Raw genomic sequence first — 27,069 nt, 5'->3', positions numbered from 1 at the left:
CGCAGTGGACACCTTTATTACTGGACCAGACAGGCAAACTCGCTTGATCTTTTTCCGGGGAAGAAGAAAATTCATACGGATCAGATATGAGAAACAAGTTTTTATATTGATGTAGAGACACTGAGGTGTGTCATTGTGAACTGTTCAACAATACCGTAGCTGAGCCCCTCTCCTTCAGCCCCCCGCTCCACGATAAACCTCCAGATAACACGATAGTCCCGCCAAGCATCAGACTTGGCGATGAACTCGACGTCCCAAGTAAATCAAAACATCCTTCCTAATCGGGACGGGCATTCTCTCCAACATACAACATTTTCAGCTTTCCGAACCTTTCCTCTACCATACACTACCACACAACATCACCCCTACAAGGCCCTGACCACACTCCCCTCCCAAAAAACATCCCTCACCAACCCCCCCTCCAACCCTCCCACCTCCACCCTTCCCATAGCATACCTGCTCTCAAAAGCCCAAATGCTCAGCTGGCTAAAAAACGGCCTCAGCACCCTAGCCACCAACTCATCCCTCCTCTCCAACAAACCCCCATCATCACAACTAATCACTCCTCCCAACAGCGGCCTCCTCACCCCCCCTCCCGACCCAACCCCCCCTATCTCCTCCACCACTCCCGTCGCCGCCGCCGCTGCCCCCCCAGACGCCCCTAATTCCTCACTCACCTCATCAACCAAGGCCACCGGCTTATGCCCCCCAGCCGGGCGGTACACCGCATCAATCGTATCCGTCACAAAAAGCCACTCATGCAGCTGAAAGTCATCCGGCGCCAGACAAACAAACAGATCCAAAAGCTTGCACGCCTGTAGGACACTAGCATTGTTGTACGTGTCCGCCAGCGGGGAGTGATCCGGCGCCACAACCGAAGAGATGGCCTGGTGCAGCTCGGCGTTGATAACAGGCCACATGCCCGCCAGGTGCACCGGACTAATCCTGAGCACCAACGCCCGAAAAACCATGTACACCTCCGCCCTCGTCGTCGACGAAGGCGACGACGTAGACGTCGCACCAAGCAACTCCACCAACTTCTCCAGCACAGGCCCCAACTCAGCAGCAAACGCATCGTACGGACACGCCAAAATAAGAGCAGCCACCCTCCGAAGGTTCAGCTGAGTCTTCCTGTCCGCCTCCAACCTCGCAGACGTCGCCCCAACCCCGAAAACAATCCCCGCCGTCGTCGGCGGCGTGATCCGTGACAAAACCTCCGTCATCCGCTCCTTATCCGCGACAGCCCACTGGCTCAAAAGCGGCAACCACCCGCTCTGCACCAGTCCCAGATTCGACCCAAAAAACCTCGAGTCATTAAACGCATCCGCAACGTCCTTCTTCCACCCCTTCTGATTGTTCGGCAACCTCGCCAACTCGTGCAGCAAAACAAGCGTGCTCCCCGAAACAGTATCAGGAAACGCCTTCGACCTCAGCGTTGGCCCAATGACATTCGCGCTGATCGCGCTCGCCGCCTGCAGAATCCGATCATTCTCAACCAGAATCTTGGCCAGGTTCGGCACAATCCCCGCCAGTATCCCCACCACGTCATCCGCCCGGTCTCCGGGAAGCCTATTCACCGTCGACAACGACAGCGGCAACGACAACGACTCGCTCGCCCGCTTCTCCGACACCGCGCCGGAAAGAGAAACCGTGCCGCTGCTTTCCGTGAAGCTCGTCGGCCTCGTCGTGAAAATAGCCGTGAGCAACCTGAGAAAAAGATCGGCCAACTCCCTCCTCATCTTCCTCTGCTCCCCAAAATTGGTATTATCCACCTTCTCCCCCAGCACAGCCGCAAACTCGAGCAAGCTCGGCAGCGTCTGCCTGTGCGGAAACGGGTTCCCAAGCAAATCCTTCAAAAAGGCCGTGCAGTCCCCCCAAATCTCATCCATCGTGTCGTCCTCCAACGACCGCGTGTAGTCCACCAGGAAGATCACCACATCCGTATCTTGCAGCTCAATCGTCAGCGTCGACCTCCTCGACGGATCCAGCGCCCCGGGGTTGGTCCTGCTGTAGATGGCATTAAACAACGCCGGGACGGTGTGCTTCGGTCTTGACCCATCCAGCGCAGGCAGGAGATTAAAAACCTCTGCATGGCTCGACTGATCCGGGCTGTCGAGAGCGTCCTTCCATATCCCAATCACGGTTTCCAAACACTCGAGCGTCTCGGCAGCAAAGAGATGTTCTAGCAACCTCCGCGCCCGGTTCCTCATGCGCAGCGAGGTGAACCCAAACGAGGCAGCAGAGGTGCTGTCCTGCCTCGCCGCGTCGCTCCCCTGACCCCACGACCAGATCGCAAAGCAGATGCGGACGGCATCCTGAAAGGCAAGCAAAACGGTAAGCCTGTCGTTTGCCGTCACGCTGCGCGACTGTGGGGCGTCATTGGAGAAAACGCTCAGACCCATGTTCCCAAAGAAGCCCTGAGGCTGTTCCGGGCTCTTGACAACCTGTGCTCTGGCCTCTTCAGCCAGCAGCCTGTCGTGTCCGTTGGCCAGAACCTGCTCAAGACCGTTGAGGAGAGAGATAAGCGTGGTCTCGGGAGCACCTGGCGCTTGCGACGGTGCCTGGTCGGGTGTCCGGAAGAGGTGTTGAAGATTGCTAAAGGTGCTGCTGATTTGGTTGCAGAGCGTCTCCACCAGGGGTATCAAGACCTGAAAGATGGAGTCGGCGTACAGAGGCAGGCACTCGCTGAGGAAGCTGACCCAGCTGTCGAGCACGGGACGGCTGCTTGGTGAGCCGAGGCCTGCCAGGATGCATCTAAGCAACGTCGGCGGTGGCGGTGGCAGCTGGGCCTGTGGTCTTTCGTTTGCAACCGATATTCTGAAGCTCTTGCTTCTCTCGCCGATCGGTGACAACTGCTTTTCGGCAACGGGGGATGTGGGAAGCTCGACGGGAACAAGCTCGCGGAGCTTGAGGGCGGCAAAGACGACGTCGAGCAGGAGAACTTGGACGTAGGGGTCGGGTCCCGTGAGCGATTTGGAGAGCTTGTCGATAAGAAGGTGCTCCAACTTGAGCTTGGAAAGAGGGCCCGCGAAGGGGTTGAGGAGGATTTGATGCAGGACCGTCAGGGCGGCGCGGTACAATTGCGCGATCCTGACCTTGGACAGCTGGTCTCCTGGAATCTCGTCGCACGCCATGCATTGAAGACAGACGTGTAGGAAAAACTCCTGGAGTGTCACGTCCTCCTCCGTGCCAGCTGTACGCAGTTAGAAAAAAGACTTCGAGCGTCAACCTGTTGGTATCAGGGCTTACCTATTTCAGCAACCGGTTGGCTGGACCTGATTGTCCTCTTGGAGAGAACTCCCCAGGCAGCGTCGGGTGCCCACCGCAAGACACTTGATAGAGAACGGACATAATACAGCCCCAAGTCCAGATCATCTTCATTAGTGAAATGAACATCTTGAGGATCAGCGGCGGCACCGTGCTGTCGCCTGAGGAATGGAAGTTCTGCAAATCTGGAGACAAAGATGCCCAACAACCTAATAATAATTCGTCAGTCTTGTTCCATACCTGAGGACAGAGCTGACTTACTTGTCCATCCCAATAAGAGTATTAAGCCACGTCTTCACCGTCATAAAAAGCTGCGTCCTCTCATCCGCAAGAGAATCCAGCATCAGAAACAACGGCCTCGTGAGCATGACCTCATAGTTGTCCATGCCCCCCAGCCGGGGAATTTTCTCGCCATTTGGCGTCTTCGGCGCCCTTCGATCCACCCCGGAAGGATTGTCCTGAAGACTATGAGACCAGAGCACACAGAAACTGCGGCCAGGATCCGCCGACCGTTGGGCATACGTGCCAGAAATATCATGCTCAAGCATGAGCGAGCAAATAGCTGCTTCGATTTCTCGGTTCAGGGGCGTCAGAGCAGTCTGCAGCAACCACAGGCTGCGAACTGTCTCGACGTGGTATTTCGGCTCAGATGCTGCCAGGAAGCTCCAGGCGTGTCGCACCAGAGGCACGACCAGGCCCGAGAGGTCGTCGGGCGAGATGCGACCTAGAGTATAAAGATGCGATGATAGCGAGATCGCGGAAGAATATGTGGTAAAGGCCACTGTCGTCTCGACAGACAGGCAGTCATGTAGAGCGGCGAGCAGTTTCTTGGTGTCAAGAAGCAGGTTTGTAGGCGCTTTAGATAATACCAGCATGAACACCCGGGTTTTGATGGCCACGTTCGCCCCCGACTCTGTCTGGCCGAGGCCCTCACACACGAGGTCGCATGCTTTTTGCAAGAGGAGCTCTGCCACGTTGTGGGAAACGTAAGGAGGCTGGCTTGCCTCGAGGTTGCCTTGGTCTGTGACATAAAAAGTCTTGATCTTTTGTAGGAGTTCTAGATTAGGGGTGGCAGCGAGGACTTTGGACTCGATGGCCGGGTTGGACTTGTTCCCCGGGTCCATGAAAAACGCCCGCTCGGGAACGAGATCAAGCAAGCCTGCCGCAATTTCCAAGGCCTGTTCGTATGTGCTCCTGCTCTTTTCTTTGGCTTCCTCTATCATGCCCAAGATGGCCAGGACGGTGAGAGGCGCGTGGATGGTGATCATCTCCTCCTCTCTGACGTTAAAATGGGCCAGAATGAATTTGACGAGGTCCAACTTTGCACGTCGATCGGCAGCCGAAAGGTCTCCGGGACTGATGGCTTGGACCATGAGCGACAGCATTTCGCTGTAAATCAGGCCGCTCTCGACACCATCAAAGAAGACACTGGCGCTTCTCAGGACCTCGGTGAAGTCCGCCTTTGTAGCTGCTTTCTCTTTGAACCTCTTGACGCTGTCCACAATGGACATGAAGACTTCAGGAACAACCAAGCCGCCAATCTCCCATCGATCCATCAGGGAGAGGCATATCCGGTATGGCCGTGCCCTCTCGCTCGGGTTATTCCCAGCTTCCGACTTGACCATGCTTAGCAGGGCCCGTGTAAGAGGCTGCAAGCCATATTCTTCAAAATAATTTGTTCTCGAGGAGAAGAAGTGAGGCTGGGTTGTGGCCGAAGTAGGTGAGTCGAGGGCGCCTTCATGCTCAGCCGAAGCCGCTGGCTCGGGTCCCAGGAGCCATGACCATAACCGCCTGTTCAAGCTCATATCTCTCCGTACGGTAACCCCGACAGCCGCGCGGAGAAGCAGCTCCAAATCGCCAGCCTTGGCACGTTTCTGAAGTACCTCTGAGTGCAGCGGGAGATGCGTTACAAGTAGGTCCAAATAGCCACGCTGGATCAATAATTGGTCGTCAACTAGCCCAGCAGCAAAGCAGCGTATAAGCAACCCTGGCTCAGGAGATGTGACAAGCTGAGAGAGCTTTGCTGCCGATTCAGAGTCACCTTCGGACTTGTTCGCTTCAGGTGTTACTGAGGTGCCCAGTCTTGGGAGCAGGCGCGACAAGTATGCCAGTGCGCCGGTCCTCCTGCTGTGGCCCGTGATGGATGCTAGGAAGAAGCACTGCCAGAAGAAGTCATCGCCGGTGGAATGCGCCGGTGTGATTTCCTGACTTTCAGGCGGACGAATCGCGACCTTGAAGCGCTCTAGTAGCTTCAAAGTCCTCTCAAAGTCCTCGCTGGTTTCCTCCTCCAGGCCAGGTAATAGTGCCAGCACAATTGATTTCATGGCGGGGCGTAACGAACGAGGGTGGACATGCAGAAAGTGGCGCTCGAGGAGGTCAAGGAACGGAGCACGAACGGAAAGCGAAGCGAACGAGAGGACCGAGGCCAGGCCGGGGAGGTACAACGGGAGGTCTTTTGACAGGCCATCTTTACCCATTACAGTAAAGACGTAGTTGTAGACCTCGAGGGCCTTTTGGTGTACGCCCGAGGGCAGCGAGGGGTTCAGACATTGCGACAGACGCTTTGCGACGGTGGCCTTGGCGGGGATGGTGGTGATGCTTGAGGATCGTGCTTGGAGAGCCTGTTGTCGCAAATGAGTGACGGTCCCAGATATTATTGTAGCTTTTAATCATGGTATTCGCACCTTGAGCAGGCGGTTGAGGAATGAGATGTAGTCGGCCCATTCCTGCAGGGCCGTCTCGAAGAGGGAGAGGGCTCGGTCGATGCCATTGGCGTACTTGCGGTAGTGTTTGTCTTTCGGCGGCGCATCTTCTACAAGCGGGGGTTTGGCATCATTAGCAATCTGAGCTTCAACTAGATGTGTTCCTCGAGATATATGTACCACTCCCCAGCTGGTTCCTCCACTGTCGCGGCACTGGCGAATCGCGGCCAGAGCTCTCGGGGGAGACGGAGCGGCGACCGTTTTCTGCCGCCATTGGAATATCTCGGGGTGTTCCCTGGTGTGTAGTGTGCGCTATGGTTGATTCATTGCCGGCATGTGTTCCGGTCGGTATGGTGAAGTAGAGCTATCCGCGCAGGGCAGGGCAATGTACTGCGTGGCCTCGGTGTCAGGTACGAGATCACGGCGTGCAGTTGCTTTGTGTTGCCTGAAGCCCACCAATCCGGCAACGTCAGCACCTGTGCTTGGCGTATCACCCGGGAGCTTGACCCTAGCTACAGCGTATCAGCAAGGCTGAGACGCTATCTTATCGGCCATGCCTGTCATCTTGGCGTTGCATTAGCGGCCATGCGACCTCTCTCCGCTGTCGTCATTCGGCCCCATCACCCAAAGTGTCAAGCATTGTCCCCAGATGTCCAACGTCCTACCATCCTAGCGCGACACGGCGTCAAGAGACATCTCCCTGGTTGCAGCGCCAGGAGGATTATCATGAGAGAGGCATTGTTGAGGTTCCATCGGCCACATACACGAGCGGGAGGATAATGGCTCAAGAAACAGAGGAGGGCAATGCTGTCTCATCGCCATCACCACCATCACCATCGCCGCCGCCGCCGCCACTACCCCCTCGCCGAAAGGTATCGGGCGAAGCACCACTGCAAGTAGGAAGACAGTTACAGTCAAAGCCGACGACAGCGGTCTCGTCAATCGACATCTCAACCCTCTCTTTCCCAGATGGAACCAGGGGAACATTCCCAACGCCTTCGGTGGGAAGCGGGCCTTCACCACTAAACAGCGGATATGGAACCCCGTCGCGAGATTCATCAGGCGACAATCTCACCGATTCCATGAGTGTCATGAGCCTCGCGCCTACAGTTCGTGCCCCTGGCGACCTTGCCAGCCTCGTAGCCGGCGAGTTTAACAGGAAGAGCCGCGCTTGGAACCTTTTGCGATCTCAGTCAGAAACTGTCCAGCCCTTCGAAGCCATTGAGTCTGGTGACTCTGGTGAACTGTCTGGATTCGAGAAAGAGTTTGACAACATCCCAGAAAACTTGACCGACGACGTGAGGCTGTCCATGTGGCAGTCCAAGATGAAGCACTATCTGATTCTGTCGTCTGCCGGAAAACCAATATGGAGTCGACACGGTGATTTAAGTCTGATCAACTCATCCATGGGCGTCATACAGACCATTATATCGTTTTACGAAGGAGCCAAAGATCCGCTCATGGGCTTTACCGCTGGCAAGGCACGCTTTGTCGTTTTGACTGCTGGGCCGCTCTACTTTGTGGCCATCAGCAAACTTGGAGAAAGCGATTCTCAGCTGCGAGGCCAGCTCGAGGCCCTGTACATGCAAATTCTTTCAACCTTGACTCTTCCCACCCTCAAAAACATATTTGTCCACCGTCCCTCCACCGATCTGAGAAAGCCTCTGGAGGGAACGGAAACGCTATTATCCTCACTCGCCGATAGCTTCACCAAAGGCTCCCCCACCGCTCTTCTCGGGGCACTGGAATGCCTCAAGCTCCGGAAATCCCAACGCCACGCCATCAACAATATCTTTCTCAAGAACCGCGCCGAAAAGCTCTTATATGGTCTCATAGTCGCAGGCGGAAAACTCGTCTCGGTCATCCGCCCACGAAAGCACTCCCTCCACCCCAGCGACCTCCAACTGATCTTCAACATGCTCTTCGAATCAGGCAGCATCAAATCCGGCGGCGGCGAATCCTGGATCCCCATCTGTCTCCCTGCGTTCAACAACAGCGGCTACCTCTACATGTACGTCTCCTTCTTCGACGAAGACGGCAACGAAACCCAGCCAAAGCCATCATCAACAACAAAGCCTACCTCCAGCAGCACCCCGACAATACCAGAGGAAGGCTCTCCACCACCACAGCCACCACCGCCCCCTCCCCCGCAGCCAGAATCCCCCCAGGAGATCGCCCTCATCCTCATCTCCCCGGACAGGGAATCCTTCTTCCCCTTCTCCTCCCTCCGTACCTCACTATACAACTCCCTCACCAAATCCACCCACCTCTCCCTCATCCGATCATCCCTCGCCAGCCCACGACCATCCATATCCTCCATCCTCCCCGGCAGCACCCCCCCCCCGATATCCCACTTCATCTACAAATCCCGCCCCAACGTCCAGTTCGTCATGAGCTCGCTCCACCCGTTGTTCACATCCCCGATGGCAAGACGCAAACTCATGTCCCAGTACCAAACACTGCACGCGGCTATGCACGCGAAACACTCCCACCTCAAGGTCATTTACTCTGTGGGCGGGGACTGCGCCAGTTTAGGGTGGGTGACGCCCTTGTTTGAGTTTTACTGCGTCGCGGGGCCGAATGTGAGCAGGCAAGCGATGACGGAGGCGGCGAATCGGGTGGTCAAGTGGGTTGGGAGGGAGGAGGCGAGGGTTTTTATTATTGGGGGTGGGGTATTCTAGAATTTTGTCTGTAGAGTTGGCAAATGATGACATGGAGTTGAAGGATATAAATAGGCAGGGAGTCGTTAATACATAGTTTCAGGAGTGAATATGGGGGGAAGGGTATATTAGTAATAACTCAACACCAACATACCCGGCAAGACAGAAACACAAACGTGTAGAAAGGAAACTCATTAGCTATATAATATTATACTACATCTATCCAACAACCTGCCTGCTGTAGCCAATCACTTATTAGGTATTCAACGCTGCTCTGCATACTCCGCTGTTCAACACCCCCTATTCAACACCCCCTATTCAACACCCCCTATTCAACACCCCCTATTCAACCCCGAACCGAATCCAAACAAACAATTCCAAACCAACGACCCCCCTGACCAAAGAAAGCTTTAATCTCCAGAAAAGACTACCCATCCATTACTTCTCATACGCCGAATCCCTCCACCTCTCGGGTAACTGTCCCTAACAAACCTTCCCCCCTCTCCCCAGCCTCCTCCCCTCAACCCCGGCCTCGCCAGTCGAAGTCTCCGCCCCATCCTTCACTCCCGTCCTCTCCACTTCCTCCTCGTCCTCGTCTCGCCTCCCCGCCCCACCACTCTTTCTCCTCTGCTCTCCTAATCCACCAAGCACCGTGTCATTCACCGTCTCGCTCCCCGTCCCACTCCACGACGTCATCCCAGTATTAGACCCATCCGTTTTCCTTGACGGATCCCTCCCGAGCGTAGTCTTTGTCACCGTCGGGGGACTCGGAACAGACATCGGGGTTGGCGTGTGAGACGAGACAACAGTCTTGTTCGCAGCATCACCGCGCATAAACCCATCCTCATCATCCCCCCTCAACCCCACCCCACCAACCGCCGAATCAGGCTGCTCAATCGTACTGCTCCTCCCCGTCTTCACCGAATTAGTCGGTGGCCAAGGAAAACTACTGCCCCCCTGCCTCTGCCCCATACTACTACTCCCCTGCGACCTCCTCCACCCAATGCCCCCCCCCCTCCCGCCCAACAAACTCTCCATATCGCTCATCAGCGTCCTCTTCGGCGGCCCCGGCAAATCAAACGGGTTCCAACTCATCCTGCTGTCAAAGCTCCCGCACTGCGACCGGGTCCTGAAGCTACCAGAGTAAAAACTCCTCGCTCTCCACTTGCTCGAGTGCCGTTCCGGTATCATGATTGTTTGCTGCTGATGTTGTGACAATAACGGTCGTGGAGCAAGATGCTGACTCGCCTTGGCCTGGTGAACACGCGCCCAATCCTCCTCGTGGGTATACGTGTCGGCGATGGGGTGCGGCGAGTGGATGATTACCGGTTGGTGTTGGTGTTGTTGCCGGTGATGATCAAACCCACCATGTTGCGAGATAGAGGAGGAGGGATCATGTAGTCGCGGTAAAGCAGGCGTCGTCGTCGTCGTCATAACAACAGGAGCGGGAGCAAATCTCCTGGGCCCTGACCCCATCACCTCTCTCACCGTCGCCAGCTGTTGATCCTGTGTATTCGGAGGAGGGTTATCAAAAAAGTCAACCCCCTCGCCCGGCACCCCCGGCCTCAGAACAGGGTGCGTCTCACCCAACCCGCTCACCGGATTCGACGACAGCGGCCGCGGCAACGTGTTATACATCCCTTCTTCTTCCTCTTCCTCTTCCTCTTCCTCTTCCTCTTCCTCTTCCTCTTCCTCTCCTTCTTCCTCCCGCCCCCCCACCACCACCACCACCACCCCATCCCCCTCTTGATCTCCCTCCCCCTCTGTCGCCACCATCCTCCCCTTCCCTTTATCAACCCCTTTCCTTCTTCTCCTCCCCTCCCTCCTCCCACAAATCAACCTCAACCTCCTCCCCCACTCCCTAAACCTTTCCCTCAACCCGCCCCCCCTTTTTCTTTCTTTCCCTCCCTCATCAACCACCCCCCTGCTGTCCCCCCCGTCCAAATCAGAAATGTACCTAACAGACCCCCCGCCCACCACCTCAGCATCCTCATCCCCAGGAGGCGGCGTCCTCGACCCGCTCCCCTCCCCCGGCTCGTCAGGTTTAAGCGGCGGTTTTGATCTTCGACGGAGAGGGAATTCTTGCGCGTTTGTGGTGGTAGCACCGTTCCCGTCCGTTGCCATGTCGTGTAATTCCCCCTTCCCCTTACTGTGGTGGTGATCTAACGTGTGTTCCATCGCGTGATAATGAAGATGTGGTCGAGGTCAGAAGGGTCCCGAGCGAGAAATCATCTGTCGAAAACTGGCGTTTTGATGCTCGTCGTCAAAAACACATCAAATCTTTCAATCGAAAAAGAAAAGAAAAAAAAGAAGAAGAAGAAAATGTCGTGATCATCGATTGTATCCCATCAACCCCCAACACCCCGTCCACAACGACAGCAACCTCAATCAAAAAGGCTACGACGTTGACGGCATGTAAGATGAATTCGAAAATAACAAATACATCCATCCACCCCAAGGAAAAAAAAAATCAAAAAAGAATGCCTGCTCGTCGGCGTTGTCAAAGTCAAACAAACAAGAGGTGGATGGGACAAGGACAAAACTCTATTCTCTGCTTGCCCAAGCCCACCCTTGGCACGAGAGGGGGTAGTGTCGACCGTTGGACAGTAGCGGACATTTGGCAGTCCGGACCGGCCGCCGCTGACGAGTATCGAGCGAGGGAAGAGCAACTGGCTAACCTAGGGAACAATCGTCACCTCAAAAGTTTAGAAACGGAAACTGCAACAATGCCAAAAATCATAAGAAATAACTCAGTTCTCCCTCTTTGAGTAATCTAACAGCCCTCACATTCACCAAACACCCCCCTTAAACACCACCCGGTCCCTGTCAACAGCCTGGTATCATCAACACCTGCTACAGAAACTATAATCCCCCAACACCAAACGAGTGAAATGACCAAACTAAGGCCAGGCCAGCACATGACATGTATTACATCAATAGCCAAACCAAGCCTTAACCACCCCCCCCACCCATGCCCTAAAAGACATCACCCCTACCCCCCCCCAAACTCCAACCATCAACCTCGTTTCCCCGACCCACTACAGGCCCCCATAACCACCTGCCTCGCAGCCTTAAACCATCTCGACATCCTCCCCCTGAACCCTTTTCCTTGATGCTTCCCAGCAGCTCCCTCATCACTGGCGTTGTTATCACCATCTCCATCTTTCGTCGTCAGATTCACCTTGGAGCCATGCCCAGACTCCGACATGGGTGCCTCGACAGGAGGAGTAAGGACCACCTCAATCACCTCCCCTATCCTACCGTCTGGAGTCAGTGTTTCGGCCGACCTCAACCGGGACTCCGCCAGGCGAACTCTTAAATCCGGGAAGCGTTTCTTCAGCCCTCGGGGCGATTGCCCACTGACGCAGCTGTCGTGTGAAAGTGAGCTCCGCGCCTCACTCCGAGCCGTTGGACTAGTCACTTCCCTAGGACCCTGTGTGGCCGGTGATGGCTTATCGCCAACATCATCTTGGTGAGAGTCTGGTATTGCAGGCGTCGGAATGCTTGAACAAGGGCTGTCGAGAAAAGCAACCTCTTGATCGCATATGTCAGTCTTCTCGGCTTCTGCGGCTGACTCTACCAGGCTGTCCATGTTTGTTACCCCTGGATTCATGTGGTTTCTAGAAGGCCGACCCCGTGGTTTGGGATGTGGCCCAGACCATTCTCCTGCTGGCCCAGCGGCCGTGTTTCTCCTGCCTCCGATGCCTTCCGCATGCATTTTGTTGAGAGCACCTCGGGAAACCTTGAGCTTCAGCTTACTATTTCGCGAACTGTTTCGTGAGCCCGAGCGCCTTGGCTTCTCTCTCGAATCAGCATATACTCCATCATCTCCTAGCTCTTCTACAACCACGGCAGAAGCCAACGGCGAAGACGGCGTCTTGAACTTTGGCTCTTGTTGATCTGAGCCGTATGGGAACATGGGGTCAACCATAGTTGGTTGCTTGACACCGAAGCTAGAAGGATCAGGGGTAGAAAAGCCCGTTGTGTATTCGAGATCTTGACTGTAAAAGTTGGCGAAACAAGATTCGCTTCGAACAGGAATACCCGGCGACCGAGGCAAGGCCTTCATGAGCTGCGGCACGCTGTTCTGTAGCCGGAGTTGCCTCGCTGGCGAGATGGGATGTGGTGCCAACATGGGCGTTCGGGAGCGGTCAACGATCGAGCCGATTTCAGCCTCGGTCAGATTCCGCAGGTCGTTGGTGTTTATCGTGTGCATCGCAAGATTTCTTTTGTGGCCTCGGGATGCTGGGTCGTCCACATGTAAAGGCCGAAGAAAATGACCACCCGTTTCCGCGGCTGGCAGACTCGAGAGATACGTATTTGAATGGCCCATGCCGTCTTCTGATGTCGCAAACTCATTCTGTGCATCTGTGCCGACGATTCCATCCGACGTCTCTTCCATTGATGCAAGCCCGCAGTGACCGAAACCTCTTGGATAGGCCGTGTTTCGCCGCGTCTGAACTCTGAGCGGTGAGGATACAGCTCTCCTCTGACGATAATGGGCCGGTGAGGAACTGTGAGTGTAGTCTGCCAAGGGACCCAGTTTAGGGGGAGAAACTGCCAGGCGCCGCATATCCTCTTCATAGCTTCTAGTGGTAGAAACTCGCACAGCTTTCGGTGTTGAGAACTGTAAGTCACTCCTGACGGTCAGACTCGTGTTTTGTCGTCGGCAAACGACTGCTGTACCGACACTCCATTCTTCTTCTTCTTCGTATCTTCGTGAGTGCGAAAAAGGAGAACGCTCAGCATCGAACCGAGAGCTGTCCTCGTCCAGACTATCAGCATTGGATTTTTCGTTCTGGGGCTTCTTCCTTAGTGTGTCTTGAGGGCTAAGTTGATCTTCTCGGCTTTGCGAATCGAGTTTCTCCGAATTCCGGGCTTGCGTCCCAAGGCTTGGGATGTCTTCCTCGGAGCGCAGTGTTGGCCCGGAAGGCGGGCAGTGATGCTTGACGACATTATCCATATCCCGCGACTGACAAACACTCGTGGAGCGGGTTACAATGTCAGAGGGAAGGTCAGGTAACGGCGGAGGGCTATCATTCGTGTAATCGAAACCTTCCGAGTAATCGTAATAGAAGGTGCCCGGTGGTTTCACGCGAAGAGACGGGTCCCGGGTCGGTGGCCCACACGTCGAACGTTGGTACATGTTAAGAATCGATGTTAAACTAGAAGTCCTAAGGCTGTGTTCAGATGCGCTGCTCCCAAGACGACCGCGGTAACGATGGCCCCACGGAGCGGGGGACAGGGGCAGGCCGGCAGAAAGACTATGCTTCTCGGCCGCAGCGTAACTCGAAAACGATTCACTTGAGCTGGTGCCATCCTGGCGAAGCCGTGGTACCTGTCGATTGCCATACTGAGGATAGGTCGGCTTGTACGAACCGTGAACGGTGCGCTGGACATGGTCAGAATAGTCGACATAGCAAATGACATAGACTCACGAGAGACACCCTATCAATCCCAACCATTTTACTATAATCGACGGCCCCATTCTCCGTCAAGGCTGGTGAAGCGGGCCGAACCCCTGGCCGTTTCAGCCTCGTTGGGTATGGGTAGGGAGAGCGAGGCCTCTGAAGATAGCCTTCCTGCTGCTGGCTCTGGAGGTCCCCTGATGCTTTTTGACTCGGCGGGCGGTGTGAGCTACACGTTGTCATGGAGTAAGACCTATTTCCCATGTCGTCACACGGGCGTGTAAGTGCGCTGGAGGCGGAGGCAGAGTACCGGCTATCGGATCCGTACATGGAGATGATCTCGGATGTGGTGTCTCGATATGATGGTAGCCATCTTCGGTCGTCCCGGAGACTATAACTCCTCATCCCATCGCCATTGGGACGTCTGTTGAGCGGTGTTCCGCCATAAGCTGGTCTCCGACGGGGTGAAGAAGCATGCAAATTCCCTGACGAGCGAGCTGGTCTGATGGAGAACAAACCGATATCCCCCGTCTCGGTGGTGGTCTTGAGCATGCTCTCCAGGGGACCTGGGGACACGAGTAGAGATGAGTTCTCGTTGACGCTGCGCAGCTGCTGACGGGAATGGGCACGACGTGGTCGATGGAGACGAGACGAATCGGAAGCGGATGTACTCGAATAGCTTCTGTTGAGAGCGCCGTGGCTTCGGGACCGCCGCGTGATGTGTATGGGCGGCTCCATGATAAACCTGGAACCTCTCCAGCACCAAAAAAAGCCCGAGTCATAGATCGATACCGTAATCAATCAATCGCTTCGGGGCTCGGCAGAGCTATTGCTGAACGTTGTGTGTCCAAGACATAGAGAAAGACGGGGGTGGGAGACCAGGTCCCCGAAATGGGTGATGATGAAGTTGTCGTGAGAAGAGGACAGCAAACGACAGCAAACGACAACAAAAGACAGCTGACTTCTTCCGGGTTCGGGACCGTCCATGGTGACTGCCCGCCTGAGGGGGAAGCAACGAGCCACAGGTGAATCCTCGACATGAGGTAACATGGAAGGTGCAACTGCCATTTTGGTGCCTAGATAGGTATTTCATATATGCCGATGGCCGACCTGATCTGGTCAACGTGAGAAGGTGCGACAGACCTACCTTAACAAATTTGTGGAATTCAACATACCTAACATACCTAACCATCTGATGATGAAGAGATGCCCAGATATATACATATATATATACTATCCCGTTTGGGAAGAAATGGTTTGTGAGTAAGCTCAAGTGGTCATCTAAATGTCACCCTAGGTATCTAGCATCGATGTTTGTGTCACAGTATTAGCCGGGCGCCAAGTATGCTATAGATCTCTACAAATCTCTACTATCTCATCTGCCGACTTGACGGAAACATATCTATGTCTCCTATCCAGATAGCAAAAAAAAAAAACCGCGAGTTCTGATAGGTGACGGACTGTCCAAAACCCCGAGCCGGCAGGATATACGTCCGATCTAGAGAGATCTGCTTGGATGGCCCCTGGAATGGTCCACCGGTAACGGGAATTGCAACGTCCGTGATGCATACATATACCCCTCCCTACAGTTGTAGCGAGAAATGTCTCCAATGACACTTTTGACGACACCTCAGTTATGTACCGGCTAGGGTGGCTTCCGCCTAGGGTTGCTTTCCCCTCAAACGATGAGGTAAAGGGATGTTGAGAAATTTATGCAGCTATGCCAGGTCTACATACCTATAAGACTGCGACCTCCTCGTCTGTTCTTAGGTTCATTTTTTTTAATTCATGAGCTATAAGTCTTCAATGATGACAATGCTTAGCATGTCGGAACACGGCTCTCTGGGCCCCATGGGAGTACTAGGGGTAGCACTAGCTGGGGTAAGTCGTCAGCATCAGCTTCACCATCCCAGCACCAGAAAACTAACCACTCCCTAGTCTCTCTCCATCTTCCTCCTCCGCAGCATCTACTACGCCTTCCTCCACCCCCTCTCCAAAATCCCCGGCCCCAAGCTCTACTCCTTCTGGGACCTCCCCTACCTCTACCACGCCCTCCGCGGCAACTGGCCCCACAAACTCAAAGACCTCCATGACCGGTACGGCCCCGTGGTCCGCTACACCCCCGACAACATCTCCTTTATCACCCCCTCCGCCTGGAAAACCATCTACGGCCACCGCCACCTTCCCGGTCAAGAAACCTTCCCCAAAGATCCCACCGCCTACCGCCCAACCCCCTCGGGCCACCCCCACATCATCATCGCCTCCGACCCCGACCACCGCCGCCAGCGCCGCCTCCTCTCCCACGCCTTCTCCGAAAAAGCCCTCCGTGCCCAAGAGGACATCCTGAACCACTACGCCACCCTCCTCATCACCAAGCTCACCGCCAAAGCCAACGCCAAAGTAGCAGTCGACATAGTCCAGTGGTTCAACTTCACCACCTTTGACCTGATCGGCGACCTCGCCTTTGGTCAGCCCTTCAACTGCCTCGATTCAGCCGCCTACCACCCCTGGGTGTCCCTCATCTTCTCCAACATCAAGCTCGGCGTGTTTTTCGAGGTTCTCCGTCGCCACCCTTTTCTCGGCTGTCTCAAGACATTCCTCTTGCCTAAGCACCTGGTACAAAGCCAAAAGGAGCACCGGGCGTTGAGCGAGAAGACAGCCAAGAAACGGCTCGAGGCAGGGGGGACGGAAAGGGGGGACTTCATGAGCTATATCCTGAGGCATAATGACGAGAAGGGGATGAGCGAGGGGGAGATTATAGAGAATAGTAGTTTGCTTATTATCGCTGGGAGTGAGACTACTGCTACGCAGCTGAGCGGGACGACGTTTTGGTTGTTGAAGAACAGGGACAAGTATGACAAACTGGTCAAGGAGATTAGGGGGAGGTTTGGCAGGGAGGACGAGATTGATTTGGTGGCGGTGGGGGGGTTGGAGTATTTGGAGGCGGTTTTGGAGGAGGGGTTTAGGATGTGTAAGTTTTTTTTCATCTCAAAATTACTGGTGGTGGTGGTGGTGCTGATGGAAATAGATCCCCCTACACCACTCGCTTTGCCGAGACGGGTTCCCCCAAAGGGGGAGTATATAGATGGGTATTGGATTCCCGGTAATGTAAGCAAAACGAACCTCCCCCTGTGTCCAGCCAATTGACTCTTGAGCAAACACAGACATCAGTAGCAGTCCCTCAATGGGCCTCGTACCAATCCTCTTCCAACTTTCGCGATCCTCAGAAATTTGTTCCCGAACGCTGGCTCGGCGACCCGAGATATGCTGATGATGTGCGGGGGGTGCTGCAGCCTTTTTCGGTCGGGCCGAGGAATTGTATTGGGAGGAATTTGGCGTATGCTGAGATGAGGTTGATCATGGCGAGGTTGTTGTGGAATTTCGACTTGGAGTTGATGCCGGAGAGTGAGGAGTGGAATAGGCAGAGGATTTATGTGCTCTGGGAGAAGGGGGCTGTCAATGTGAGGCTTACGCCGGTTGTTAGGTGAGCGAGCTGTTTTGATGATGGGAGTTGATGATGGGGGTCGAAAAAATTCAAGTCTTTTGCCGTTTTATACCTATTCACATTTTGGAAAATCTGATGGATCGAGAATGGGTTGACTGTTGTTGATGAGAGTTGGAGGTCATGAGTGAGAAACAAGGTTTTGAACTTTCCTAATGGTAAAGAACACCAGAAGGAACTGAGTCAACGTGGTTGAACATTTGCTGCTTAGGTACTTACCTATTATACATCTTGGACCAATTTCTCCAAGTTTGGAAGGGAACAGGGGGAAGCAGAGAGCTTTGTTTGCCAGCGAGTGTGGCTTCCGGTAAGAGTGCAAGCAGTCACATGATCAACCATCCCGATCATCATTGCCATAATTTTTGAAAATTTATTCTCTTGTTTTTTATTCATTTTTGAGCTTTTTTGCTCTTCCTCTTCTTCCCCAGATATCGCAAATTCAATGTAAGATTCCTCCTCCCCTTTCCCGCGACACCCAACCCCTTCATGATATGCCATGTATCATCTTTCAACACACAAATAAATAACCCGATGGTATATAAAACCTCCCAAAAAAAAAAAACTCCAGGTATCATGCTTTCCTTTCCAGAGGGGTATCCAAAATATCATTTCCAGTCCCACATAATCCCAATTATCCACATGCCAAAAGTGAAAGAAAATAAAGTAGGAAAGAAGAAAAACCGTTCCTTTCCAGTCCCGGAAGGAAGGAAGGTTAATGTTGTTGTGCCCCATGATCCAGTGATGAGTGCTGTCGTCCCCCCTGTCTCTCTGTCCCCCAAAAAAAGACACCTCGCGGTGGTTTGTCTTTCCTATCAAAAGAAAAATGCGAAAGTAAAAAAATGTTTTAAATGAGAAGGTAATCCCACCCCTTCATCTGCATCACATCCCTCCAGTGGATGTACGCGGGTGGCTGCTGCTGCTGCACCTCCTCGTTGTTGGAGCCAGGAGACGAAGCCCGGCTGATGACCTCGCTCTGGAGCCAAATCTCCCTCAACAGGCAAGTCACCTTGCCAAAGCTGCCAAAGTTGGCCAGGTCGACCAGCTGCGCGACGCGGTCCTCGAAGAAGGCCCTGAAGGAGGAGCCGGGAACGGAGACGGAGCCACCGACGAGGTAGACCCAGGAAAGAGAACGGTCGAAGCCGGCGGTGCCAGAGGGAATAGTAGCCAAGACGGAAGTGAGCTTCTCGACAAGACCGACACAGCTCGCCTGGCTGGGGTGGAAGCCAGGGACGAGGCTGCAGAGGTAGATCCTGGCGGCGAGGCGGAAGGCGGCCGTGATGTTCTTGGAGAGCTGCTTGGGGCTGAGGGTGCCGTTGGCATTGAAGGGAAGAACCGGGACGGACTCATCGCCCATCTCGGTCAAACCGATCTGGTCGCCAAGAACGTGGACGTGTTGGCAGAGGGTGATGTCATCCATGCCGTCCTTCTTGAGGGCCTCAAGGCAGGCGATCTCGCTGATCAGGTACATGACGCGGTCCTCGCACCCCATCAGCTCGCGCAAGCCCAAGCTGGGGTTGGTGGGAGACAGGTGCTTCTCGCGGTAGGTGTGGGCGAAAGCGGGAGCGCGACCGAGCATGGTGGCGCCGAGAATGTCAATCCACGCGGTGAGGGTCATGTTGAAGGGGGCCTGAGTCAAAGGCTCGTTGGGGTCCGAGACGATGCGCGGGAGGTCGAGCTTCTGCACCAACGAGATGGCGGCTTGGAAGTGCTGGTGCCAGGGAATGTCGGGCAGCGTGTCGTCGAAGCGGCCGACGCCACATTGAAAGAAGATGAGCCCGAGGGCGGCCTCCAGAATCTGCTGGTGGTCCTCGTCGCGTGCGAGGGCTTCGCACAGAGCAGAGATGGTCGCGTAGCGGTGGCGCATGATGTCGCCATCAATCTCCTCACCCTCGAGACCCATGGCGGCCTTGTAGTGCTGAGCGGCGATGCTCAAGCAGCAGTGCAGGTAGCCCTTGTTGCTCTCCAGCGCCGGGAGGATGAGGTCGGAGCTGATGGATCCATGCTGGTTCGACTCGAGGATGGGGAAGATGGTGGGAAGAACCGACGAGATGAAGTGATCAAACAAGCGCTGATCGCCTTCGTCCAGCTCAATCGCGACTTGCCTGGAAGACACCGAAGGTCCCTGGGCAAAGTCAAAGAAGTTGACGTTGAGCGTCTCCTCGGCCAATGACTCCCTCCGCTCCGTGTACACCTGCTCCGTCCATTCGCCTTCCAGAGGGAACTGGGGGAGGACTGTTCCCGGTGGCGGAGGGGTCTGGTAGGTGCTGAAGGTGGCTGTTGTTGACTCTCTGAGGGTTGGGATGTCGTTGATGAACATTTGCCTCTCCGTCTTGACGTCAATCTCATAGGGCGAGTACGGAGCAAACAAAAAGTCGGGATGCATCTGTGGCGCGCTGAAGGAGCTGAAGTCGCTTTGTGGGCTGTTGAAGTTGAAAGCAAACTGCGAATCAATCGACTGCGATCGGGTGCGGTCGAAGGGGTCGGAGAAGGTAGCAGAGGTTGGGAGCGAGTGAGAGAGACCCGGCGGTGAGTTGACCGAGGTCTGGATGCTGTGTGTTGACTTCTCGGAAAGCTTCTTGCGCTTGATGATCATCTTGATGTCGTCCTTGTGCTTCCTCCGCGCATCGTTGTTGCTCCACCACATCGGCCGCTTGTATTCGCATACCAGGCCAAGATGCTTGCAGGCAGTGCACATGGGCGAGCCCTCGTCGCACTTTTTTCTTCTTAATCTGCAGGTATAGCATCCTTTACGTGTCACCAGAGTTAGCTTCCGAACTCGCCAACGAGCTATGCAAGTGAGATGAGAGCTTACCTGTTCTTGAGCGGCGATGCATCTGCGTCTTTTGCTTGGGGTTGGCAGCGGCACTGGCCTGGGCTTTGGAGGCAGCCTTGGCCTTTGTTGTTGTTGTTGTCGTCGTTGTCGTGGTGGTGGTAGCCATGTTGACTTGGGATGATTTCATGAGGTCTCCGTGGTGGTTGGGGGGTAGTGTTGACATTTGTATAAACCCTTCTGTAGGTCCAAGTACCTGCGTTGAGTGACAAGCACCAGGGGTGTGGGGGTGACCCTTGGGCAGAGGTGGTCGGGGGTCAAGGGGGGCGTGTGAGGGCTGGGCCGGGGGGTGGGGGGGGTGTGGGGCTTGGACTGGGCCGAGGAGAGCGGGAGGAGACCAGGTGAACCGGGGGTGCCCTCGCTCGTGTTCAAGGTCCAGATGTCCGGGGGCAAATCTGGTGAAGCAAAGCAAGTCCTCGCGGAGGAATGGTTGCCAGACCAGAGAGCTAGTATTAGATTACTGTATCGTGTTGTTTTGTTTCGAGAGAACGACTGGATATCCAAGCAAGTCCGGCTTGCGTTATCTGGTATCGGGAATGGGGGTGCTAATGAACGCTGAAATGCCGAGTAGAGACACAGCTCTCTTGGTTGGTCGACGTGGAATAAGGCGTAATTAAAAAAAATGTGAGAGAGAGAGAGAGGTGAGTCGGTTGGACTGGACTGGACTGGACTGGACGACGACAACACCTGGGGATACTCCGACTTCTTCACTTCGTTTGGGGACCTGCTCGAGAGAAGGGGAAACAAATGGGAGGAGGGGGGAGCGAAGCGGGCTAATTCTTATATCTTGGCTGTGTGTCTTGACGACTTTGGGGTGAATTTGCAGTGTTCTATTTTTGAACATTGCGGGCAAAATTAACCTCCTTTCCGTTTTTGGCCCACTTCACTTTATTAGCCCACATACATAGTCCCGTGTGAATGTGTGCATCTTGTGCTCTTTTGGGACATGTCACCCTCGGCCTGCTGTGTGTGGTGCTCGCACTATGGGAGAGACAGGGGGTACGACGTGCGCTTATTGGTGCCAATGACTCTTGAGAACGGAAAGGGGGACGCCAACATGGACCCCACCCGCCATTGCATGTGAGGGTGACAATGGTGACATGGGGTCCGGAAGTGGGTGTGCACCTTCTCCACGTCGGCCGACCCTCTGCGGAACAAGGGAGCCTGTCGAGCGATTAAAACTTGATTGGTACGGGGGCCAGCCACTTGCAGAAACATGCAGCTCGAGAAGAGCACAATGCCTAACTCGCTTGAGATAACCCGGCCGCCCTAGGAGCGGGTTTGGGCAGACCGAGGGACGGGACTGATGAGGGCAAAACTAGACGGCCGACGGGAGTTGTATACGTAACGTCGACGGCGCAGGTTTGTAGCGATATCTTTCTCTTCAGCTGATGAGAGAGGGCACCGCTTGATGCTGACTCCTCACCAAGATAACAATGACAATGAACAGAGGCAGACTCGGGCCCTCCAAGACACAACTCGACTCCCGGGACCGAAAGCTTGCAGGCCCGGGTGGGTGAATCAATGCTGGCCAATGGGCCCCTGGTTCGCCCTACACCCTCTTGCCGACCTCCCCCATGCTTTCCCTGCAACCTCGACCCACGGGCATCGAGATGGTTGCATATGCAAATGGCAGCTACACAGTATCCGCCCATAGTGAGGCACAGACACTGCTTGAAGAAAAAGGAAACCACGGGAAGGGAAGCATGACGCTGTCGACGTCGCTTCATGGAGGACAAGAAAGAATTGTGCGTGGTGGGCGTTGCCTTGTGCCTCATCCACGCTCAACGCCTATCGATGATTTTCAACAGAACCACGGGCCCCCAGCTTGCAATTTCCCATCGGAGAATCGCCCGAAGCAGCGACATGATTGCCAAAAGCTGGGGAAGTGAGGGGTCTGTCTGCCTTTTGCTGTCTCTGGTGAACGATTTGTCAGTCCTTATAGGCTTTGACGAGCCCAAATATCAGATGAGGCGACATGGTTCGTTTTGTCTGGGTCCGGAATACCCTCACGGAAAGGTCACTTCACAAATCGAAGTGGCCATTGTGACAATATGGTCCGGATTGGTCGCCTCACCCAGCCAGTCGGTGGACTGCACCGGGTTTGGTTGACGTGGCGGTCCTTGCCTGGAAGATAATCGGGTGTTACCGAGGGTACCTGGATCAGAGTGTATGGCCGTCGTAAGAGCGAGGTCGCGAGGTAGCAGGGAGAACTTTTCTCGTCAGTGGTCTGGTGTTGCAGTTGGTCAATCTCTGCAAAAGCGAGCTTCTCGCAGTTGATTCGATGAGGTGCGGTCGGGTGAGTGTGACTACAGGTGGCTCGTGCATAGCTGCATGCGGCCCGAGGGGCGGCAACCAGCTCAGATTGGCTCAAGCATTGAGATCGACCAGGGTTGGGAGCAGGGTTCACTGTGCCAAGCACAGGAGCTTGGGCCAATTATGCGGGACAGAGCCAGGACATCCAGGTCTGGGCGGACAAGGTTGCGGGGACCCCTGTTCTCAACGCACCAAATACCAGCCTTGGCTTTTTGTATAGGAAAATGGAATATCGTCAGTCTCGCTAGAAAACTCTGTTGGCTTAGCCCTGTTTACTATACCACGCTGTGTACTTGGTAAGTCTGGCTTTGACTCCGATTCTGCCGGCTTGGTTGTTCATGTCGACGGAAGAAAGCATACCCTCTCGAGAATCTACAAGAAGCGCCGAGGCTGGATCCTTCACAGCTTTTATACAAAGCCAACTGTGCATATCTCCAAGGCAGTGCATCTAGAATCATCAACAAAGATTCTTCTACATGTTTATCGTCAATGTGACTAGTCGAGTCTACAGTATCGAGACGACACTGTGATGCTGACCAAGAACAATTTAGCCGCCGTCCTACTCTTTTAGGAAGCTTGAAAAGTTTGCCCACAAACTATTGTGGGCTAATTTTGGGAGCCTGTCACCCCGCACTTACAGATGCCCGCTATTTTTAATTAGCCCAGTTTGTCAGACTCAACCCACTTATCACATCAATATTATCTCACTGTCACATTTAGCCTGCGATAATCATGGGACTAATTATGCCCTCTCCACGTCAGCCTGCAGCCTGCCGTCCCGTCACAGAAAGCGGACTAATTTTGTCTGTCTTTGGACCTCCTCCTCACCGAGACCACCGAGATACTGATGGCCCTTCCCGATCTCAGTTGCACAGACGAAAACCTCAAAAAGACACCCTCCTGTTCAGGCAAGAAGGCATAACGGCTAAAAGAGAGAAAGGCCGATGACGGCGCCGACGGGAGATGCTCCATTGCATGTCAACCTGCTCCTACCCAACCCAACCCAGGGAACGCGCATCAGTCGCTACCAGCTCGACATCAGAGGGCATTGTCCGGGATGGCATAATTGGTTATCACTTGCTCCAATTTCAATGCGGGGAAGAGAACACCCACCCACCGAGCCACACCCCGGACACCCTCGCGAAAAAATCACTGATTTCCAGACTGACCGCGGCTGCCGTGTGGCACATCCACGCGGCATAACGGCGTTGCTCCGATCTGTCGACGAAGAAATCCAGGAATGTCGCTCCTCCTCCTTTTCCAAAGTGCTCTTTCGGATGGACCCCCGGGCAATTCACTGATGGAGACCAAGCTATGGATATCATGAGCGGGTGAAACGGCTGAGCGATAGCTTCAACGAGCCCGGTCCGTCCCATGTGGAACTTTTCTTTGTCTTGTCACAATCACACACTTGACAACGACCGCGTGGGAAGGGGTGAGTCTATCGGCCTGCCATCTTCGTTGCTTCTTTGGCTATCTAATCTAGTGGCGTTCAATGCTTTGCGGGCAAAAAAGGGCATGGTGGTAGCAGATCCTCATGATGCCACCCGGCTTTATTTTCCATTTCTCCAGCGCCCGTGCGACCAGAGAATTGTTCACCTGCATCGTTGGCACCGACGGCCCGCGAATAGAAAGCCCACAGCTTAGCTGCTGAAAAGACCTTGACAGGAACACCGCCTAAATGGGCTCCCGTGGCTCATCTGATCAAGCTCGTGGGTATCGTCGGGGCGGGCATAAACAGTGCAGAGAACACACACCCACGTGCCACGGGTCAACCACTTTCCAGCAGTATACGGAAGCTCCCACACGCCAAAACCTCCGCTGAATAGGTAGCCTCACCTCACCTCACCTGTCAAATTCACAAGGCGAAACCGTTCACTAGTGCCCCTCACCTCTTCCCCTTTCTGGCAGTCAACTCGTTAGCGGAGCACGTTCAAGAGATCCAGAGCTCCACCTGGCACCCTGTCCAAGAGATTCAAAACCCCTCAGTGCCATCATCACACCTGAACCCGGCCTCCGATCATCAAGCCCGGGTCCGGGGGTCCCCTTGTTTCTCTCGCCTGCTCGGACCATTTAGGGATCCCAGTGTCCACTTTGTCCCCGGGGAACTTGTTGACCTTGGCCCCGTAGGCGTTCTCGGCATCGGTGACGAGAACATCACAATTGTCCGCAACAAAGCACCACACACAAGAGAGATGAAAATCTGATCAATTAATGCACGTCGTCACTCTGCATCACCGATAGCTTCCGTGACGGGCACCATCCGGGAAGACAAGGAGATCGAGGATCATCAGGTTGCGCGCGGAGATATCCCCGAGCGAGCTAACAACCGGGGACTTTTTTTCTTTTCTTTTTTTTTTTTTTTTTTGGTTTATCGACAAAGCTAGTCCACCAGCAAAGTTTTCGATGTGTCTTTTTTTTTTCCCTAGTACCTAGTCGCGATGCCGAGACCTGGGGTATCAGGTATTTCGATGTGATCCGAGGTGTGATGGTTTTGTGGTGTGTGTCACTCTCACACACAACAAGGGGAAAACGATAACGACGATCTCAGAGAACAAGTCATTTTTCAAATGTCGCAATTCTCGCTTGTTTTACGGATACGCGTTTTTTTTTGGAGTTTTTTTTGTTCATCACCAACGAAGTGAATCAAAAGTTCCCACGTGGGTTTGAGAGAGAGAAAACGATTATCCGCATTTTCGTTTCAACAGGAAAAAGTCTCACATCAATGAATGGGGTGTGAGACTCCATTTGTTCAGAATATGGAAAAGTTTCTCGGCATCTTCTCGAACGAATCGGACTGCGTAAACCCACCAAGACCCAGTAGTCTAAATTCTCTTAGAGTGGATGAGTGCAACCCACACCTGTTTTCGGGAAGGGCTCTAGTCTAGACTGGACCGTTATTTGAGACTTGTTGATTCTGACGACCAGTTAGATTGTCAAGATGGCATTTTTCATCACGGGTTGGGGCGGGTTAGCTTGGTTTGGAGGGTTGACTCAGGATCTGATGTTGGGTGAACACCACCAATCCACTCACCACTTTTGTGTAGAGGAGGGTGGTGGGTCGAAGAAGAGGCCGCAGGGTGGAAATGTCATGTGAGCGATGGCGAAAGGGGTGATATCTCCTTTTGTTATTTGATACCTCAAGTTGAGGGCCTATCACAGCTGCTGGGATGAACTTGGCTATGGTTTGGCAAGATGAGGATATTCCACTCATAGCACCATCTGCAGACATTTTTTTCTCCTGAGGAGCCCAGACAGAACCAGACGGGAAGGGGCAAAGAGAAGCGAGGGCAAGAGGAATGATGGATCCATTCTTGAGGAGGGGTTATCGGTTTCAGGGCAAAACAGGGCTGCTCCTGGTATTGGTATTGGGAATGGGAAATAAGAAAACGAAGTCGTCGTCGTCAGGAAAGGTCACCGCTATCTTTGAGTCATTCTTGGGAGTTCCGCTTGGGCATCAACAGGGCGAGAATTGATGGCAGACTGTGGACACGCCGAATGAATGAACCCCCTCTCTGCCGGTGGCCCGGTAGGTAAGAGACAGGATCTGTCGATACCCGTTTACCTTGGGCGGTCAATGGAGGATATTAGCCCTGTTGTAACAAGACAACACATCCCTACCGTACCTTCGTTGTTCTGTCTCGCAAGGCGAGCAACATGAAGCGGTAAAAGTGCTACTTCTTCCTCTTCTGACTCAACTCAGCCGTCTGGTCGGGTAGAGTTGTCTCCCTTCCAAGACAGAACATCTAGAAGCATGCCCGTACCCGGACGGGGGGTTGTTTTTGTAACCACCATCCGTTGTATCACCACCTTACCTCTCCTACCTACCTATCCCCTGCAGGAAGCTTTTTCGTTCTGCTTGCTGTATAGGCATGTAAGCACTTTAAAAAGTTCGCATGAAGTAGGCTACCTACTGGCAGCAGGTACGGGGATGCAGTAGTGAGGTTGCTCGGCATTGTGGTTGTTTGCCTGTTACTTTGCGAACACCCGAGACTCTTTGGATCATGTGTGCTTGCGAACGCCCCCCACGGTTTTCCGAAGAACAAGGTAGGTAGATAATTCTCCTAAACCGACGAATACCTACCACATGGTCATCCTTCAGGTTAGACAAACATCCACCCGCCGGCACAAAACGGAAGGGAAAGAGTCGGTGTGTTTCCACCACGCAAGCCCGAGAAAGGTTTTATCTACATGCTGTACTACACGGTACTGTACTTCCCCCCTCCTGCTATCATGTACCTGAGATATCCAAAATCCCAATGTAAGGAACCCGACAAAAACGTATCACGAGATCACGACATTTGCAGTACGCCGCATCTTTGGATCGTTCTCACCCACTTAAATGGCTGTAGGACAACAAGCGGGGTTTTGGGGGTTGGGGGGG

At 54.1% G+C, this 27,069-nt stretch overlaps 6 protein-coding genes across 6 annotated transcripts; 2 read left to right on the top strand and 4 right to left on the bottom strand.

Annotated features, from left to right (window-relative positions):
- Positions 1 to 365: 365 nt before the first annotated feature.
- Positions 366 to 6,367, bottom strand: QC762_110190 (uncharacterized protein; the record flags this gene model as incomplete). Its single annotated transcript, XM_062885442.1, has 5 exons — positions 6,150 to 6,367; positions 5,952 to 6,079; positions 3,529 to 5,888; positions 3,250 to 3,476; positions 366 to 3,193 (listed from the first exon to the last, which is right to left on the bottom strand). The coding sequence occupies exons 1-5, from the start codon at positions 6,241 to 6,243 to the stop codon at positions 366 to 368; spliced, it is 5,637 nt and encodes a 1,878-aa protein (XP_062748408.1). The 5' UTR covers positions 6,244 to 6,367.
- A 381-nt stretch (positions 6,368 to 6,748) lies between these two features.
- On the top strand, positions 6,749 to 8,650 carry MON1 (Vacuolar fusion protein mon1; the record flags this gene model as incomplete). The annotated part of the gene is made up of 1 exon (XM_062885441.1): positions 6,749 to 8,650. One exon carries the CDS (start codon positions 6,749 to 6,751, stop codon positions 8,648 to 8,650), a length of 1,902 nt encoding a protein of 633 aa, XP_062748407.1.
- Positions 8,651 to 9,112: 462 nt separating this feature from the next.
- Positions 9,113 to 10,807, bottom strand: QC762_110175 (uncharacterized protein; the record flags this gene model as incomplete). The annotated part of the gene is made up of 2 exons (XM_062885440.1): positions 9,113 to 10,297; positions 10,322 to 10,807. 2 exons carry the CDS (start codon positions 10,805 to 10,807, stop codon positions 9,113 to 9,115), a joined length of 1,671 nt encoding a protein of 556 aa, XP_062748406.1.
- Positions 10,808 to 11,645: 838 nt separating this feature from the next.
- Positions 11,646 to 15,440, bottom strand: QC762_110170 (uncharacterized protein; the record flags this gene model as incomplete). Its single annotated transcript, XM_062885439.1, is given in 3 exon segments — positions 11,646 to 14,021; positions 14,068 to 15,212; positions 15,222 to 15,440. Coding segments are annotated over 2 exon segments (3,084 nt in total). The 5' UTR covers positions 14,776 to 15,212; positions 15,222 to 15,440.
- QC762_110160 (uncharacterized protein) lies at positions 15,353 to 17,951 on the top strand. The gene is made up of 4 exons (XM_062885438.1): positions 15,353 to 15,918; positions 15,976 to 17,008; positions 17,066 to 17,145; positions 17,202 to 17,951. The coding sequence occupies exons 1-4, from the start codon at positions 15,826 to 15,828 to the stop codon at positions 17,523 to 17,525; spliced, it is 1,530 nt and encodes a 509-aa protein (XP_062748404.1). The 5' UTR covers positions 15,353 to 15,825; the 3' UTR covers positions 17,526 to 17,951.
- UME6 (DNA-binding transcriptional regulator ume6) lies at positions 16,398 to 22,596 on the bottom strand. The gene is made up of 2 exons (XM_062885437.1): positions 20,352 to 22,596; positions 16,398 to 20,284 (listed from the first exon to the last, which is right to left on the bottom strand). Exons 1-2 carry the CDS (start codon positions 20,533 to 20,535, stop codon positions 18,384 to 18,386), a joined length of 2,085 nt encoding a protein of 694 aa, XP_062748403.1. The 5' UTR covers positions 20,536 to 22,596; the 3' UTR covers positions 16,398 to 18,383.
- Positions 22,597 to 27,069: the final 4,473 nt, after the last annotated feature.

Source organism: Podospora pseudocomata (assembly GCF_035222375.1).
Source record: "Podospora pseudocomata strain CBS 415.72m chromosome 1 map unlocalized CBS415.72m_1, whole genome shotgun sequence".
NCBI classification, from domain to species: Eukaryota; Fungi; Ascomycota; class Sordariomycetes; order Sordariales; family Podosporaceae; genus Podospora; species Podospora pseudocomata.
This window is presented reverse-complemented; position numbering and strand designations above follow the sequence as displayed.

Excerpts from the sequence above, each read along its gene's own strand:
- QC762_110160 (XM_062885438.1), top strand. The coding sequence starts at position 15,826 with ATGAGCTATAAGTCTTCAATGATGACAATGCTTAGCATGTCGGAACAC. Across the intron at positions 15,919-15,975 it reads TAGGGGTAGCACTAGCTGGG|TCTCTCTCCATCTTCCTCCT; the intron begins GTAAGTCGTCAG and ends ACCACTCCCTAG. Across the intron at positions 17,146-17,201 it reads GGTATTGGATTCCCGGTAAT|ACATCAGTAGCAGTCCCTCA; the intron begins GTAAGCAAAACG and ends GAGCAAACACAG.
- UME6 (XM_062885437.1), bottom strand. The coding sequence starts at position 20,535 with ATGTCAACACTACCCCCCAACCACCACGGAGACCTCATGAAATCATCC. Across the intron at positions 20,285-20,351 it reads GCATCGCCGCTCAAGAACAG|GATGCTATACCTGCAGATTA; the intron begins GTAAGCTCTCAT and ends TGACACGTAAAG.